The sequence below is a fragment of the Drosophila ananassae genome, chromosome XL (genome assembly GCF_017639315.1).
Source record: "Drosophila ananassae strain 14024-0371.13 chromosome XL, ASM1763931v2, whole genome shotgun sequence".
Taxonomy (NCBI): domain Eukaryota; kingdom Metazoa; phylum Arthropoda; class Insecta; order Diptera; family Drosophilidae; genus Drosophila; species Drosophila ananassae.
The window spans coordinates 1,760,589-1,777,268 of NC_057931.1; the positions used below are offsets into that span (position 1 = coordinate 1,760,589).

The 16,680-nt window shown below is 52.8% G+C and overlaps 3 protein-coding genes across 11 annotated transcripts; 1 reads left to right on the top strand and 2 right to left on the bottom strand.

Annotated features, from left to right (window-relative positions):
- Positions 1–1,250: 1,250 nt before the first annotated feature.
- Positions 1,251–4,074, bottom strand: LOC6503715 (mitochondrial import receptor subunit TOM40 homolog 1). Its single transcript, XM_032452540.2, has 4 exons — positions 3,314–4,074; positions 2,883–3,145; positions 2,401–2,818; positions 1,251–2,344 (listed from the first exon to the last, which is right to left on the bottom strand). The coding sequence occupies exons 1-4, from the start codon at positions 3,540–3,542 to the stop codon at positions 2,205–2,207; spliced, it is 1,050 nt and encodes a 349-aa protein (XP_032308431.1). The 5' UTR covers positions 3,543–4,074; the 3' UTR covers positions 1,251–2,204.
- Positions 4,075–4,208: 134 nt separating this feature from the next.
- LOC6503714 (ras-related protein Rab-39B) lies at positions 4,209–5,972 on the bottom strand. The gene is made up of 2 exons (XM_001963838.4): positions 5,560–5,972; positions 4,209–5,184 (listed from the first exon to the last, which is right to left on the bottom strand). Exons 1-2 carry the CDS (start codon positions 5,665–5,667, stop codon positions 4,636–4,638), a joined length of 657 nt encoding a protein of 218 aa, XP_001963874.1. The 5' UTR covers positions 5,668–5,972; the 3' UTR covers positions 4,209–4,635.
- A 212-nt stretch (positions 5,973–6,184) lies between these two features.
- LOC6503935 (nuclear pore complex protein Nup153) lies at positions 6,185–15,954 on the top strand. Of its 9 annotated transcripts, none has more exons than XM_014905636.3 (9): positions 6,185–6,807; positions 6,879–7,394; positions 7,462–7,697; positions 7,973–12,134; positions 12,354–12,439; positions 12,552–12,711; positions 13,360–13,572; positions 14,297–14,367; positions 14,900–15,954. In XM_014905636.3, exons 1-9 carry the CDS (start codon positions 6,655–6,657, stop codon positions 14,988–14,990), a joined length of 5,688 nt encoding a protein of 1,895 aa, XP_014761122.1. In that variant the 5' UTR covers positions 6,185–6,654; the 3' UTR covers positions 14,991–15,954. The 9 variants fall into 9 exon arrangements, with proteins under 9 accessions (XP_014761122.1, XP_014761121.1, XP_044572753.1 ...); XM_032452640.2 differs by lacking the exon at positions 14,297–14,367 and having other exon boundaries at positions 6,186–6,360; positions 6,541–6,807; XM_032452641.2 differs by lacking the exon at positions 14,297–14,367 and having other exon boundaries at positions 6,186–6,360; positions 6,594–6,807.
- The last annotated feature ends 726 nt before the right edge of the window (positions 15,955–16,680 follow it).

The window sequence follows — 16,680 nt, forward strand, 5'->3', positions numbered from 1 at the left end:
CCTAAGTCACTGAGCGCCCTTATTAGTCTGGAGTATCTGCCAGTATTTTCTCTCCGTGCAGCCACTAACATGAAGGCTCCTTTGGAGGAAAGGAAGCGCTAAAAATTGCGCAAAATATGAAAGTCGCTGCTGTGCTGTCCTGCTTATCGCAAAAATGGTTTGGAAAGAGACAGTGGCGGAAAATGCAGAAAAGCCTGCCTGGGAGGGGCCGGGAACAGGGGGCGGGAAAAAGGAAAACTCTCCTAAAGCGGGCCGCTTTTTGCCAAAGTTCAAAATTGCATTTGGCAAAAAGGGCGAGCGAAAAAGAAAATGTGCATTGCAAAAACCATTTTGACAGACAGCGGCGGGGCCAGGGCGGTGGAGGTGAGCGGGAAAAGCGGAAAAGCGAGGAAAGCACACAGCACCCAGCACACAGGCCACCTCATGTGTGCCACAGTGCCTGGGTGTGTGTGCCCGGCAACATTTTCTTATCTAAACAATATTGCAAAAGGGACAACAACAGCAGAATCATTTCTCTGGCTGATTGAACAAAGTTTGCTTGCATATACTTAGTGCTCGCAGTTGTCAGATAACCAGGGTAGCTAGGGGTAGCATCGGCCTGGAGCTCAGCTGGGAGGTGTATTATATGAGAACTGTACTGGGGAACTGTACTCTTGAATGCATGATATTCGCTTTAAAGCTCCACTTAGTGGGTGCTTCCAGATGGACCCTCCAACCTGAAGATAAGTCTCTTTCCCGAGATACAACACCACCATACTTATAGATACATATTAGTTTTGAAACCTCCTTTAACAGATAAAAGCTATGTTAGAGGGTATCCTCAAGCTTTCCCGCCTTTTTCTGCAAGCTTTTTACAAACTACAGCTCTACAAATGGGAAAACTGCAATAAAGATACTTGTTTTTGGCAACATGTGCGGCCAGAGACTAAAATATTCAAAGCACCACAGATTTCACGGGTTTCAGACAGGTTGCATACCCATTGTACCTCTAGAGCTTAGAAGCTTGACCCATATACATACATAGTTGATAAGAAAAGGGTTCGGGTGGCAGGCTAATTAGTGACTTGGAAGCTAATAAAGATTACCCCACGACCCGCACACATATGTATCTCTCAGATAAGATCAGCGAATTCCATGGCACAACGTGGTCTATGAGAGAACCTTCCCGAACCCAGAGAAAACTGCGATTTTTGTAAATTGTTTATTTTTTACTAAAACCTATTCTGTCATCTTCTTGTTCTCCTGGTAGCTGGTTTTGTTTTTCATTTATTTTGTTTTAGGGAAACGGGTAAATTACAAGGTAAATTAATTACTTCACAAAATTAACATATTCTTGGGCTTGATTTTCTGTGTTCTTTTAAACGTTTTGCTTAATATGTGTGTGTTTGTTTGGTTCCCCCCCTCACAACATGGCGGCGCCTCTTTCCGTCCTCATCCGCCTCTATCCTCGCGCCATCAAGTAATAAAAGTTGATTCAACAAGGGCTTTGTCATTAGAACTAATTGTAAACTTTTAAATCATAAACTTAAAGCAGTTTGTTACCAATTTTTAGTTAAGCTTATAACATGTATTTCTCATACGCATTTATACGGCGGCTTCGGCTGCGGCTCGGGTTCTATAGTTCAGTTGGGCGATTGCGATATAGCTGGATCTCGATCTTGATCTTCTAAATAAATGCGTACTCTCCTCTTTTCTCTTCTAGGAAGCAACTTAAAATGTACAGTTGTGTGTGTGTGTGTGTGTGATCGGGTGGTGAGTGAAAAAATGTGTAATATTATTATAGTAATAATTGTGGAATATTTTCTCATTTTGCATTTCTTTTGAACTACGGAGCTCCGCATTTACGACTCTGTTCGTGGGGATTTCAGATACGGGTAGATAATGTAAGGCCTTTGGCAAACAGGCAACGGGCAACGGACAACGGACGACACACTGGGTAGGCTAGTATCCTAGATCCTAGGACCCCCGATCCCTGATACAACTCTTTCTAATATACACAAACGACAGATCGTCATGAAGATCCCTTGCCAGACAGTTTACACATATACGCTATGTACATGCTGAATGCACCCCCTTGCTAGTTTTAGTCAGCGGATGATGTGAAGTTAAGGTAGGAGGTGGTTGGCTGGGTGCTGGGGGGTTCTCTGGCTAGCTGAAGTGGGATTATCTGCCCTGCTGTGTGTGTGGTGTGTGTTGGATGCGGTTTAGCCGATCATTAGCCCGCAGCCTAGTCTGAAGTTGTTCTTAACGTGGTTCATGCGGCCACTCAGGGCCAGCGTGAATGGCAATGGCTGCAGCCGCTTCTCCAGCACTCCAGAGATGTGCCAGTTGGAATCAATTCCTCCTGAAAGTCAGATGACGAAATAAATAAGTCGTTTACATCAAAACAATGCCAATTACCTCGGAAGATAAGATCCGCTTTGGGCAGATCGATCTGGTAGGCAAGCGTGGCCACGGACTCCTGCATCCGCAGACTGGTCTCCACCTCCACGCCGATCTGCAGCTGGTCGCTGGCCTTCTGGTAGTAGCACAAGTGCATGCCGTTCTGCCCCAGGGTGCCGGACCACACCGAGTTGCCCGACGAGTAGCGACCCACGGCCGAAACAATGGCAATCTGACGGCCGGGCACGTTGGGGCCAAACTGGTAGGCCAGCTCGGCGCCCAAGGCTATGGACGAGGTAATGGACTGCAGATACTGGCCAACGATGACTCCGGAGTTTGTGAATATGCTCGGATTGGCCACCGTCAGCGACGCGGTGTAATCGTTGCCCTTGTAGTCGGTCGTCAGCTGTGAGGCCACCATCTTAGACTCCTGGACCTGGCCACGTTAAAGTAGAACAGTGTTAGTAACGAGTTGGCGCCAATAGGTAGCCTCCACCTACCTGCGAGGCAAACTTGCAGCGGATACGCGGCGAGAACTGGTGGATGACATTGGCATTCAGGTTTCCAGATGGATCAATATCGCCGAGAAGCACTGGGAAGGCCTCCGTGGGGCTGTATTGCGTGGTTCCCACATAGGTGGCGCCGAACCGATAGCCGCTGGGCACCACATTACTCATGTTGAGGGTGTGCGAGACCTGGAAGTGGTTGCTCAGTCCCTTGTTGAGCATGATTTTGGCGCCTTCGAAGGTGATGGCTTGGAGATCTGGGGAGGAGAGAGCATACACCACACACCGTGCGCTGATAATACATAATCAAAGAAAAGTACGCCCCCCCCTGCTCTACGGCTCTATCCCTCTCTCTGTCCCTCTCACATGTTGTAGGTTATGTCATCAGATTTTTTTGTGGCTTTTCCTGACTGAAGTTCACGTACCTTTGCACTTCTTATGCAAATCCTCGACGGTTCCCGGGTTCTCCAGCGGTCCCTCTTTCGTCGCCGCTCCAAAATCCACCGGAGAGTAGGCGGACGAGGGGGAGGTGGAAGAGGACGAAGAGCCAGAGCCGCCGGATGAGGTGACAGATTCCGCTGGCACCGGCTCGAGCAGGCCCAGGCCCAAGCTGCTGCCGCTGCTGGATGAGGATGCCGCTAGCACGTTGCCCATTGTCCGATCCTAGATCCTATCCGGAATATATATAATCTGACAAATTTCAAGCTGCACGCGCTTCGTGCTTTTTGTGCGGATAGTGAGGAGCGAGACGTGCGACGAGGTGTGCTAGTGATGGCACCGAATCGATAGCTTATTACTTTGGCGCCCGATAAACACAAGACTTGTGTTGGAAAGCGATCCAGGGGAAACTGAATTGTGGCGCGCGCTGATAAGATCTAAACTTTAGACCTTTTTAAAAATGAAATATGCAGGTCCGTAATTTGTTGCTTGTGAAGTTTAAAAGTGGTTGACACCTCTTCACAATCCTCTCTCGTAAGAGAATTACGACTAATTTACCCACAAATATTTTTTTGTTTTACCAAAGTGGGATTCCGTCAAACGTCCACTCCAATTTAGGTTTTTTTTTTCGATATTTTAAATTAAAAACCATTAACTATTGGAATTTTTGTATAAATGTTGAAATAATAGCCAACAAATGTGTTTACTGACTTTTCCACAACGAGTAAAAAAATGTAAATGAGCTCAACGTCTGAGTTGTTACGAATATAAATTCCTAGGCGACTCGATCAGAAACAAGTGAGCTGCTAAAGGTACATCTTGAATGCTTCCCTTAAAAAAGTATCTTAGGGATAAGACTACTTTAGCAAAACAGCTATAATATTATGTATTAATAAAAACGTTTATATTTCAAGTTCAAGTAGGTGTATAGTTCTTCCTTCGTATATTAATGTTATGTGTTTTGTATTGTATGAGTGAGGAGTTCGTAAACTCGGCTACGTATCCTGGAGCGACTCTCGAAATAATTTGAAATATTGTATCTAAGTAGACATAAACTCAATTGAGTCACCGTGATTAATCTTTAACTTAAGAGCGAAACTAAATTTAATTCGAAAAACGAATTGTACATACAATATACATATATATTATATACCCAATTGTATATATTACGTGTCTTGTTTTGGTGTTTCTGCTTAACTAGGCGATAATTTGTAAACAAGGTTAAAAGAATCAACAAAGATGGACTCGAACGAACAAAGCGAAACGAAACGAAACCATACATACAATGTTTAAGGATCAGGAGAATTAATCAACAACAGGAGGACTTTTCGGGCTCGGCGACGACCAGGTTAAAGTCCAGGCTATTCGGCCGCGCAAAACCGGACTTTATACCGTCCCAGCCGTCCTCCGCCTTGTATTCGCCGGAACGAATTCGGGCGTATACCTCTTGGGTGACCATGCGGAAGGCCTCCTCCACATTGGCACCGCTCCGAGCCGATGTCTCTACGAAATGCAGGCCATGTTGTTTGGCAAACGCGGACGCCTCCTCCGTGGTCACTTCTCGATGCCCGCCCGCGTTGATGAGGTCCAGCTTGCAGCCCACCAGGGCGAAGACGGGTCGGTGGGGCTCGATGTGACGCTGGGCCTCCATCATCCAGAGCGGTATGTGCTCGAAGCTGGCGTGATTGGATATGTCGTAGACCAAGAGCACGCCCACAGAGTTTCGGTAGTAGGATTTGGTTATCGACCTAAAGCGCTCCTGTCCGGCAGTGTCCCACAGCTGGAGCTTGATCTGTGTGCCGTCCTTCATTTCGATAAGGCGGGCGAAGAAGTCCACACCGACCGTGGGGTCAGACAGCTGAAATGGAACAAGAAAGGGGCATTCAGTGACATGTTTGAAACTTTTGTTTTGGCCTGATATATTCTTTTAAACTGCGCGCCTTTTCAGCCCTGGCTCTTCCCTGCATTATCAGGTAACTGCAGACACACTTATATATATATTTAAATAGATAGGCGAATATATATATAGCACACACATGACTAAGGCAGCATCTCGCTCCGTCGACTCCCTGCGCCCCTTGTCTACTTAATTATGTAATCTGACGCACGCTGACTGCATCCCGCACTGCGCACTCGATCGCACTTGACACACTGGCGCACAGTGGGCCGATGCAGAGAACCACCCGCTTCCTGGGCTGCACAGTGGGGCAAAAAAAAAATGGGAAATACGCACCTCGGCGAACTTGCCGTCTGTGAAGAACTTCAGGAGCGAACTCTTTCCCACGGTGCTGTCCCCGATTAGGATCAACCGGAATTGATACTCGAAAATTGGCTCGACCATTTTGGTTCTACGGCGTAGGATTAGCTTCAGTTGCGACGGAAAAACCACTAAAACGCAAATTCCTCTCTCCTTTGTTTTTGTTGCTTTGCTCCGGCTGGTGGGGCAGGACGGGCTGCACCAACGGAACTCGGCAATATTCCGGTGTCCGCTCGATTCCTATTCCGATTCCGCTGCCGGACTCCGGATGATTTGAAGGTATATTTATGCAAACATTCAGCCTCGGACTTTGTTTTGTTTCCGATGTATGTTATTTTCCTAATGCAGAGACCCAGCCCAAAGTTGCCAGAGTGCGCTGCACGGAGCTGCCAGACCGCAGCTCCCAAGTGGCCCGCTCAAAGTAATCGATTAATCGAATAGTTTTTCCCAAGAAATCAGAACTAAAATGCCTTTTAATACATTTTAAATGATTTTAGAAAATATAGTTTATAAGAAGACCCAATAACCGGTTCGAAAATATGTTTAAATTAATCATCAGTATTTTAATACTGAAATTATACCAAGCTTAATACCAACATGAATCTCGTGAAATTCGCACGCGCCGTCCGGCAACACTGTCAGCCATCCATTTTAGCGTGGTTTGTCCTTTATTCAATTCCCTAAAAGTGAAAAATATTATACTTTGCGGAATAGTTTTGAACAAAGTGCCAACGATAAGTTCACCGCGTTGAAAGTGACGCAACATACGTGTGAAAGGTATGCACGGAAGCCAGGTGTCGGAAAAAGGCAGAAAAAAAGCGTGTGCATGCGTGTGATTGTGCGAGTGTGTGTGCGCAAGTTGAAAAAATGGAAATGGCAAGAAATGTCGGGTGAAATCCGCGCAAAATCGCCAAATACATTGTTTCAAAAAAGCGAACTTAGCCTTATCATTTTCAGTAACACGCTCGCTGAAACAGTTTGAGCTAAATATTATTTTGTTGCTGCAACAGTGTGTGCGCGGCGCATCTTTTTGTGGCGGCAGAAAATCAGAACCAGAACTAGGTTGGCACAATGTCGGAATTCGAGGATGGACAGCAGCCGCAACGCGGCTTGTCCTCGGAGAGCGGTGCGGGGCCGGCGGGGGATCAGCAGCATCCGTTGGCGCCCATTAAGGAACTGCCCGACGAAGAGGATGACTCCTCGGCGGGAGGCCGCAACAACAATGTGAGTAGTACAGTTTCTCTCGAAGCGCCGCCAGAGGGCTTTCATTAATTTTCCGCTGTCCTCCCCACCAGTCGATCATGGGCAAAATGAAGAAGCGCGTGTCCAGCATTCTACCCTCGTCGCTAAGCGGATGGTTCTCTCCCTCTTCGAAGACGAGCGCAGATCCAGTTTTCCTCACAAATCAGCAGCCGAACGGCTGCACCGCCCAGAAACGGAAACGGGGTCGCTGCCGCATCGAATTGGCGGCCGACGGCGGCGCTGAGGACTCGCCAGCGGGCTTCGATGTGGGCGACGCCAAGGGCCTGAACTACGAGGAAGTGGCTCTGGCGGACAACATTGCCGAGCACGACCTGGCGGCGGAGGATGAGCAAACCCGTCGCAGTGAGTACAGCGAAAGTGTCTTCCAGCTGCGCAAGCGACTGGACGCCAGAGGCGCCTACGAGAACGCCGATGGGTCCGAGGAGGACGTCGACGACGAGGACGTGGAAGAGGAGGAGGAGGGCGACGAGGAGGACGATGAGGACGAGCACGAGAACATGCAGCAAAACTCAGCCATGCAAGCGCACAAACGTCGTCGGGTGGAAATGGTGAGTGTGGACTCCATTTGGCCTGCCGTTTCAATCTAATTTCAACGAATTTCACCACCCTGCGTAGCTGGAGACCACCGTCACTTTGCCAAACATGCGAAGACTTCCCCTAGGGTCCTCCACGCCAGCTGCCCCAGTCCCCGCCCTTGCCGCCACCGAATCGCAGCTGCTGAAGTCGCGAAACAGCAGTCAGCAGCGCCAGCAGGCACCGCACCGGCGCACCCGCCTCAATCAGTTCGGAAGCCAGCGGCAGCGGGAGCCCGCCTACAACTTCCTGAGCGCCAACGAGGAAGTACCGCACAGGTAATGAGTAGTCCGAGCCGAAACGACTCGGAGAGTGATGTAGGAGCTTAGGCGTTATACAGTACAGCATTGAGAAGAGCACACATCTCAGCAGTAGTCAGTCTCGAGACATCAAAGCGTCAACTCGGAAATATATGTTCACCCAGTCCAGTATATATTTTCTACAGCACACAGAAACACCTCGAAATTGCGATAGTTTTTATTGTTCAGCTCTTCATTCGTTTGCCTCGAGCGTGGAATTGACCTTCTAAACCGTTTCTTCTAAATCCTTGCAGCATCCGCCGCTCCCTGAACATACCGTGCGGCACAAGCAGCGGCAGCGGCAGCTCGAGCCACAACAACAGCCTCTCCTCCTCCCTGTTCACGAAGATCAAGGGCCGCCTGGCGCTGAATCACCAGGGCAACTACGCCCCCACCGAGCGCAACTACGAGGAGGCTCTGCTGGGCATAGGCATGGGCGACTCGGAGGATCAGTTGCTGGGGATGAGCAAGTCCAACAATAACAACACCAATAACATAAACAACAATGTCATCAAGGCCAACAGGCGTGTGGGCCACATCGGGGACTCGCACTCCGAGAGCGAGCTGAACGAGTACGAGGAGAACTGCGACGGAGACGGCCTGCGCAGCAGCAACAGCAACTTGGAGTTCTACGGCAACCTGCAGAGCTCCAAGTCAATATTCAATAGGCTGAACACAACCACTGGCAGCCAGCAGCCGGCCCGCCACAACTCCAGCTGGTCGCTGGTCTCTCTCAACCGGCGCCGACGCTTCAACGCCTCCATCTACGGCAGCACCTCGGCCCTCAGCGACAGCCGGCTGTTGAGCCGCAGTGCCTCCGCCGCCGCCGCCTCGCCAACTGCCTCCTCGTCAAGCTCGCCCTTCTACCAGGGCCGCACCACCTTCGGCGGCAACTCGGCCAACAACCGGGGCTTCAGCCAAAACAATCTGAGCTCCTCGGCCGCCTCCTCCACGCTGGCCATCAACTCCGGCGGCAGCTCCCCGGCACATGGCTCTTCGGGCGCCACTGGTCCCGGAGGCATCGGCTACGGCATGAAGCCAGTGGACATGAAGCCAAGCAACAATGACGGCAGCCAATCAGCCGGATTGACGGCATCTGCTCCCTCGACCCACACTAACGCCAGTTCGCAGAGTGGCAGCAGACGGGGCTCCAACCTGTCGAGCACCACACAGCGCATACTCAGCCTGCTGGACAGCTACTCCACGCCGCTGATAGACGCAAAGCGCATGGGCAGCACCCTCAGGGAGCACCAGAGCCGCCAGCGCCGGCATCCATACTCGATGGGTGCAGCCGGCCACGACAGCTTCTCCGGCACTAGGCCCGCGGCAAAGAATCCGGCTGCCGAGCTGGAGGAGATGCGGTCGAACAATCTGCTGGTGCCCACGATGCAGCAGCTGCTCGAGCGGCGACGCCTCCACAGGGTGACACAGACCTCCAGGGATCTGGTGAGGGCAGAACGGAACACCCACATCAGCAGCAGTCAGACAAAAGTCCCACCGGTGGCCGCGGGAGACCAGGCGCACAGTCAGCACACCAACAAGATGCGCTCAAAGCTCTCCCACCAGTCGCGCAAGCAGCCCACAGACGACTTGGAGGAGGCTCCCCGACCTCTGGACTTGCCACAGATCAGTTTCCCGGCCATGGCCAGCACCCCCAAGTTCGATTTGCAGTTCAAGGTGTCCCCAGCACCGGCTCCGGCCCCGGTTACCGCACCAGCTCCTTCTTCTCAGGATCCTAGCAAGAGTTCGGCCAAGCCACTGTCCAACTTCAGAGACTTCCTAGTCCAAGCCAAACCTGCTCCGCCATCGAGTGTGACTGAAAACGGCAATGCCTCATCCAACGCGAAGCCCACCATCAGGCGGCAGTTCAGCTTTCCCAGCCCCACGCCGCTGGAGGAGGATCAGAACTCCGTGGTCCGCCGCAGGAACAATGTCATCAAACTGAACCGCAATTTCCACTTCCCAGCACCGGCTGGCCTCTCCGAGCCGGAGCAGGAGGACTCGTCGGAGGACTCCTCGTCGTCGGCGTCTTCGGAGGAGGAGGACGAGGTGGAGGAGAGTGCCCCGGCCAAGGCACCAGCAGCGCCTGCTATCAATGGATTCGGCGAGCAGTTCAAGAAGTCCGCCTCCGAGTGGGAGTGCGATCTCTGCATGGTGCGGAACAAGTCTGAGGCCTCCAAGTGCGTGGCCTGCGAGTCGCCGAAGCCAGGCGCGAAGCCTGCGGCTGCCACAATGCTGGCCGCGCCTTATCCTGCAATCGTTCCCATCGCCAGCGGCTTTGGGGAGCGCTTCAAGAAGTCGGCTAGTGCCTGGGAGTGCGACGCCTGCATGCTCTCCAACAAGCAGGAGGCCACCAAGTGCGTCGCCTGCGAAACGCCGCGAAAAACAGCCCGGCCTCCGCCGGCAAACCCAAACCCTCTGGTTCCGCTGTCTGGCTCCGGTTTCGGAGCCACCTTCAAGCCCAAGGCCAACACGTGGGAGTGCCAGACGTGCCTGGTGACGAACCAGTCCAGTGCGACGGAGTGCGTCGCCTGCCAGGCACCCAACCGGAATGTCAACAACAGCCCCAAGAGCACCAGTAGCGAGGGCGCCGTCTCCAACTCGAGCTCCAACTCTAGCTCTAATTCGTCATCGTCGTCGTCATCGGTTTCCTCCTCGACGCCGTCGGCCATTAGCATCAGCAGTGGCTCGAGCAACGGGGGCCCGACCTTGAAGTTCGGAGCAGCGGAGGCACCCAAGGCCGACGCAGGGTTCCAGCAGCTGGTGGCCAAGCAGAAGGCCCAGAACTGGGACTGCGACACGTGCATGGCGCAGAACGACATCTCTCGCGCGAAGTGCATCTGCTGCGAGCAGGCACGACCCGGCTCCGCGACGTCGGCTGCTGCCAGCTCCTCGGCATCGGCCGGGAGCAGCGCTGTGCCCAAGTTCAGCTTTGGCTTCGCCGCCGTCAAGGAAGTGCCCCAGTCGAAGCCCGCCGTTCTGCTGGCTCCAGCCGCAGCTGCTGCCCCTGCCCAGTTCAGCTTCGGGTTTGGCCAGAGCACTGCCGCGAAGGATGTGGCCGATGGCAAGAAGCTACAGGAACCAGCAGCGCCGGCCTTCTCGTTCGGCATCGGCAAGGTGGAGCAGCCAAAGGCGGTCACCTTCAAGATAGACAGCAAAGAGGCCCCTGCGCCTGCTACGGCACCTTTGGCAGCAGAGCCCAATAAGGTCTCAGTTCCTGCTCCCGTGGCAGCAGCGGATCCATCTCCAGTTAGCCAGTTTGTATTCAGAGCACCGACCACTTCAAATGTCACCAGCACAGCCACGAGCAGCGCCGTCACCGCGACTCCGGCCCTGTTCAGCTTTGGAGCTCCGGCCGCCTCCTCCTCGGTTGTGTCCAGCTCCACCGGCACCACCGCTGCTCCCCCGGCCAAGCCGAGCTTCAGCTTCGGATCGGGCGCCATCTCGAGCGCCGCGAGCAGCACAACCAGCAGCACCACCAAGCCGGCGCTGAGCTTCGGAGGCTTCTCGAGTGCCGCCACATCTGCCGCAACCTCAACCACGACTACCTTCAGTGCTAACCCGGCGCCAGTAGCCACGTCTGGGCCAAAGCCGGCGTCCACCTTCAGCGGCTTCGGAAGCGGAGCTCTAGCGGCGAAGCCAGCGACCGCCCCGGGCACCTTCTTCTTTGGCCAGGGTGCGGCGGCTCCCGCTGCTCCGGCCGCCTCGGTCCCGGCAGCAGTCACCACTAGCACCAGCATCGGCCAGATCTTTGGCATTTCGGTGACCACCTCAACCAGCAGCGTATCCAGCAGCGTCGTCAGCACCTCCAGCTCCCTCACCACCTCGAGTCCGATGCTCTTCAACTTCGGGGGCGAGAAGAAGCCGGAGGCCCAACCGACCACCACCTCCAAGCCGTTCGTCTTCGGGTCCGGCACCACCACGACCTCGGTGGCGTCCACCTTCGCCAGCTGGCCCAGCAACGGAGCCACCACCAGCACGAACAGCATTGCAGCCCCCAGCAGCGCCGTCTCCACGACGGCCACCTTCGGCAGCTCCATGTTCGGGGCCCCGGCCACCAGCAGCTCGCCGTTCGGATCGACGACCACCACGGCAGCCGCCACTCCGGCCGCTTCGTTCAGCCTGGGCGGCAACGGATCGATCCATCCGGTGTTCGGGAACGTCGGCAACTCGCTGGCGAACCCGGGGGCTACTGCCACGCCCGCTGTCGCCGCGCCCGCCTCGGCCGCGTCGGCCCCGATGGGCAACATCTTTGGCAGCGCCAGCGCCACGCCCATAGCGGCGGCGGCGCCGGTCTTCGGCAGCGGAGTGACCAGCAGCGGCTTCGGAGCGGCCGCCTCAGCAACCACAGGCACCTCAGCGCCGTCTGGCGCAAAGCTTGCATTTAACTTCGGTGGATCAGCGGCCCCCCCCATTGTGAGTATATCCCCATTTCGATTGCGAGACCCAGTTGCTAGTAATCGATGAGTCGCAAGTCGGTTAGTGGCTTCTGACGGGGTAGGGTTTGACGGTTCCCAGTCCCAGTTAGTCGCTTGCATAGCCTACCAGACGGACGGACGCCGCTTCTAGTTCTAGTGCTTCTAGTTAGTGCCCGGGACGAGAAGCATGCATTCTAATGAAGTCTGTTGCCCCCAGTTTAACATTAAACGCAAAGTAGGAGCGACAAGGCCGCTATTCATGAACGCCGTCTGCCAGAGCGTGCAAGCCGAGAGGAGGGTGTTGGTAACTATCCCCCTAATCCTAATCCTAATCCCGATCCTGCCCCCAGCTAACAAGAGACGCGACTCCCCGAGCCTCGAACACTGTGAACTGAACTTTTCGTTTGTCTTTTTCGGTCGCACAGAGCGGAGCCCCCTTCAACTTCGGAGTCAGCAGCGACGCACCGCCGAAGCCGACGTTCAACTTCACGGGATCGGTGACGGCCTCCACCCCGCAGGCGAGCGCCTTCAACTTCTCGGCGAGCTCGGCGGCCTCCAACATGGGCGGCGGCGACGTAAGTAGTAGCCCGGGGCATTAGTTGGCCCCGTAGTAGGCTCCCTGATAGCTGAGTCGATTACAGAGCAGAGCACGATGCGACGATCAGTATCAGTATCAGAATCAGTACCTCTCACTCTCATCCATGCAAAGTTGCGATGTTTCGATGTTGCGATGTTGCGGTTGTTGTAGCCACGTACTATAGCTGTCCGTTAGACAGTCCGTATCTCTTGATTTCCGTATATCCGTGTATCTGCATGCCAACTAGCGATAGCTTCTCACAGTCGATCGACCGACCACTCTACATACAGTATCCATGTACTTATATATTATGTTGTATTTTTTCTCTCTCCTTTCTTTTACCTTTTATTTATCCTCCTACTACCTACCACACCACACGCCCACATGCCCCACTCACCCGCAACCGATCGATCCGTGCGTAATGTAACTATTAACTATCCTCCCTCCCGGCCCGGTCCCACCGTGTGACCTGTGATCTGTGATCTGTGTATTATCCCTGAAACTACGCCACGCTCGTAATCCGTACCGTACTGACTGTTGAACGCCTTGTGGGCACTCGCCCCCGCCACCGATAATCCCTTCAATGAAATGGCATCTGCTGCGAATCCGAATCTGAATCCGATACGAAATATCCAATGACCGCCAGCAGGCCCCGCGGCGTGTCTTCCACTTTGGTGCTCCGCAGGCGGCGCCGCAGACAGGTCCGTTGGCGACTGGCGGCAATGCAGCTGGAGGATTGGGAGCACCGGCTGCAGGAATGGGAGGATTGGCCCATGCCGCCTCCAGCGCCACCCCCTCCGTGGGCGGCGGAGCGGGCATGTTTAACTTTGCCGGCGCAGTGCCGCAGATGCAGATGCAGGTAATGCCCAATCACGACCAGAGTTTGCTGACTTGATTAACCACAAGATACCCGATTGCTAATCTCAACCACACCACCAATACACTCCACCGCATCAGCGCCACCGCATCAGATAGTCAGTGTTTGTCAGTGTTGGACGGCCAAGCTCACGGGCGGGGATGTAACAACCATTTCCCTAATCACCATTTCGTAAATGCTTGTGACCCCCAGGTGGGGAGTGGCGTTGGAAGACCTCGCTCCCCGTTGTGACCCTGCTCCTCCTGCCTCCGGCATTGCTCATGCTTCCAGCTCATTCACGCATCCAGCCTCATTCGTTCCAGTATCCAGTACCTAGTACCCAGTACCCAGTATCCGCATGCTTAGTTTGCTTCTCTGTTTTCTGTGCCACGTAGACCGAGTAGACTGCACGCTGCTTGCTTTATATTTGATCACTCTAATCCTAATCTTAAAACCATACCGAACACGAACACCGCGAGGAGTTTTCGAATCTAGCCGCCACCCATCCGTCGATCCTTCATTCTTCACCCTCCATCCGACCACCCAACCATCCTTCATCCTCCATCCTCCATCCCTAGCGTTAATAACCACCAATATCCACCAAGACCACATCGTAAAACATTGCAATACCCGAAAAAAAAAACCAAAAATGATCCACTGCTTATGAAATTACTTGCAAAAATTCAAACTTACCAAGGCAAACAAATCGAAAATGTTCTTTTTGCAGTCGACGCCGAATGCCAACGCACCGTTCCAATTTAGCGCCGGTGCCACAGCGCCTGCCGCCAATATCTTTGCGTAAGTATGAACTAAAGCCACCGCCACGTCCCACGTCCGGCGGGGATCTGTGTCACCTGACCAGCCAGCGATCAAGGGATGCGCCCACTGCACCCACTCCCGTCCTCCAATTGGCCAACTACACTCCACCCAGTCACACACAGAAACGACACAACAGCATTATTAACCATTAATTGCATTCAATACTCTAACTACTCGTAAGGCATTTGATCTGTTTGTTTGTTTTGTTCAGCCGGAGCGGAGCGGGACGAACCTACTGTCCACCCGTCCACCCGCCCAGGCTCACTGTAAATTAATCAGACCTAACCAGAGTGTTAATCTCGTGTCATGCCCAGATTAATTATGTTTGTTTTGTGTGTCACCACCCGGTCGCCGTGCGCCTCCATTTTTTTGTCATTTTATTATTTTTTTTACTTAAGTACACCCTTTATCGTTCTGGCCACCCCCCAAGGACTAGGTCACTGAGCAGATCTACAGTATATGTACATGTGTCCTAGAAAGAACTATTATTGATCCAACTCTCCATCCACAGCTTCAATCCGCCAGCAGCCGGGAAGCCTGCTCAGAACTCGCAGTCGCGTCGCAAGATCCACACGACGATGCGCCGGAACACGCCCCGGTAGAAATGGCATCGCAATCGGCCGCCGAGATAGCAACTGCGCCTGCATGTGCTCCGGCAGCCGTTGGACCAGGAGAGGGGTCGGGATCGGTAGCGGAAACGGAAACGGAAACTGAAACGGAAGCGGGAGTAAACCAAGTAGGAGTTACGGAAGGGCGGGAACCTAAACGGACGGAGGAAGTGAAAGCCAGGACTATGGTTCAGAGACTTAGTGACCGGCTCAGTGAACGGAAGCAACAGCTTCAACTGGAGTTGCAGCAGCTGGTCCACCGTCGTCAGCAACTCGGCAACCTGGCCAAGTATCGTTTTGTGAGAGCGGCGGCCGGTGGATCGGAAGCGAAGGAGGCAAGGGACAAGGAGGCGGAAGCATCGAGAGAGACGACAACTACTCCAGCGACGGAACCAGCAAACACAATCCTTACCAGGCGAGCGGCGGCCCACACCAAGAACCTCAACAGTTTGACCGCACGCTCCAAACAAAACCTGATGCTGAGCCGCTACAAGCTGGTGCGGCGCTCCAAGAGGATCGAAAGCAAGCCGAACGCCGACCCCTAACCGAAACACCACAGCAGAACCGAGACTAGACACCGGATATGAAGACTTTAGCCGAAACCCTTCTGCCACCGAATTCGTCAACCACAAACACTAGAGAGGAGGACACAAAGGAGGTGTGCCTGCCGGCGCACCCACACCGGAGATATCATCGGGCCAAACGCAGCCCAGGAAGAGTGGAGAAGTGGAGCAGAGGGAGGAGGAAGTGTGAGCAAGGATGTGGAGAAGCAGAAAGGACTAGGAGATACATAGCTATACTTCGCGGTCCTGTTCTTCGAAGTCTTCACTTTAATTCGATAAGTTATGCTTAAAAGAAAACTGTTGTTTTTGAACACGACTCGTGCGAGTGGCCCTCGCGGCTCGAGCCCTCTCCAGGTCGTGTCTATATTTAATACGAATATAATTTTTTTTATTAATTTGTTGATTTGTAACGCATATATCTATATATACATAATTATATATATATATACGTGTATGTATACGCCGCAGAGATCCCCGAGGATATAACTAAAGAAGCGCAGAGGCCGGCAACGGCAGAGATCTGTAAATTGTAATCTAATTGTAACGTTAATTAACGCAAATATGTGTGCTAAATACATACATTATATATATATATTATTTTATTAATTATAATTCTTAAACAGTAATTACGTATTAATTATTTTGTGAAACTTGTAGAGATGTCAGGATGCAATCGGCGCGTTGGAAGTCTAGCCTAAACCTAAATAAGTAAAGCATTTTTGATTAGACAATTTTTTTAATGCAACGGGTGTGCCGTGGAGCCGCGGAACCGCGGAGGAGTGGATGAGAAAGGATGAAGGATCAGGAGGCGGACAGACCAGACCGGTGCAGGGGAGTCTAAAGATTGTTTTTGAGTTTATATTTTTGTACGAGGCGTGGAGGAGGGTCGTGGGCCGAGTGTCTGGAGCGGAAGCTCGCTCACACACCCCGGCCGGAAAGAGTGAAACCGGAGGAGAAACAAAATTAAGGCAAACAACTATCTAGCAACGTAAACAAATAACACCTATAGCCACAGACATAAGTTAATGGCAGCGAGCGGGAATTATTACGAGGTCAGAATAGAAGCGTATATTCTTAACACATAAACTTTAATCATTTTATTATAATTTTAAACGGATCAT

Excerpts from the sequence above, each read along its gene's own strand:
- LOC6503715 (XM_032452540.2), bottom strand. The coding sequence starts at position 3,542 with ATGGGCAACGTGCTAGCGGCATCCTCATCCAGCAGCGGCAGCAGCTTG. Across the intron at positions 3,146-3,313 it reads TTTGCATAAGAAGTGCAAAG|ATCTCCAAGCCATCACCTTC; the intron begins GTACGTGAACTT and ends TCTCCTCCCCAG. Across the intron at positions 2,345-2,400 it reads AGCGGATCTTATCTTCCGAG|GAGGAATTGATTCCAACTGG; the intron begins GTAATTGGCATT and ends TCTGACTTTCAG.
- LOC6503714 (XM_001963838.4), bottom strand. The coding sequence starts at position 5,667 with ATGGTCGAGCCAATTTTCGAGTATCAATTCCGGTTGATCCTAATCGGG. Across the intron at positions 5,185-5,559 it reads CAGACGGCAAGTTCGCCGAG|CTGTCTGACCCCACGGTCGG; the intron begins GTGCGTATTTCC and ends GTTCCATTTCAG.
- LOC6503935 (XM_032452640.2), top strand. The coding sequence starts at position 6,655 with ATGTCGGAATTCGAGGATGGACAGCAGCCGCAACGCGGCTTGTCCTCG. Across the intron at positions 7,698-7,972 it reads AACGAGGAAGTACCGCACAG|CATCCGCCGCTCCCTGAACA; the intron begins GTAATGAGTAGT and ends AAATCCTTGCAG. Across the intron at positions 12,135-12,353 it reads GATCAGCGGCCCCCCCCATT|TTTAACATTAAACGCAAAGT; the intron begins GTGAGTATATCC and ends TGTTGCCCCCAG.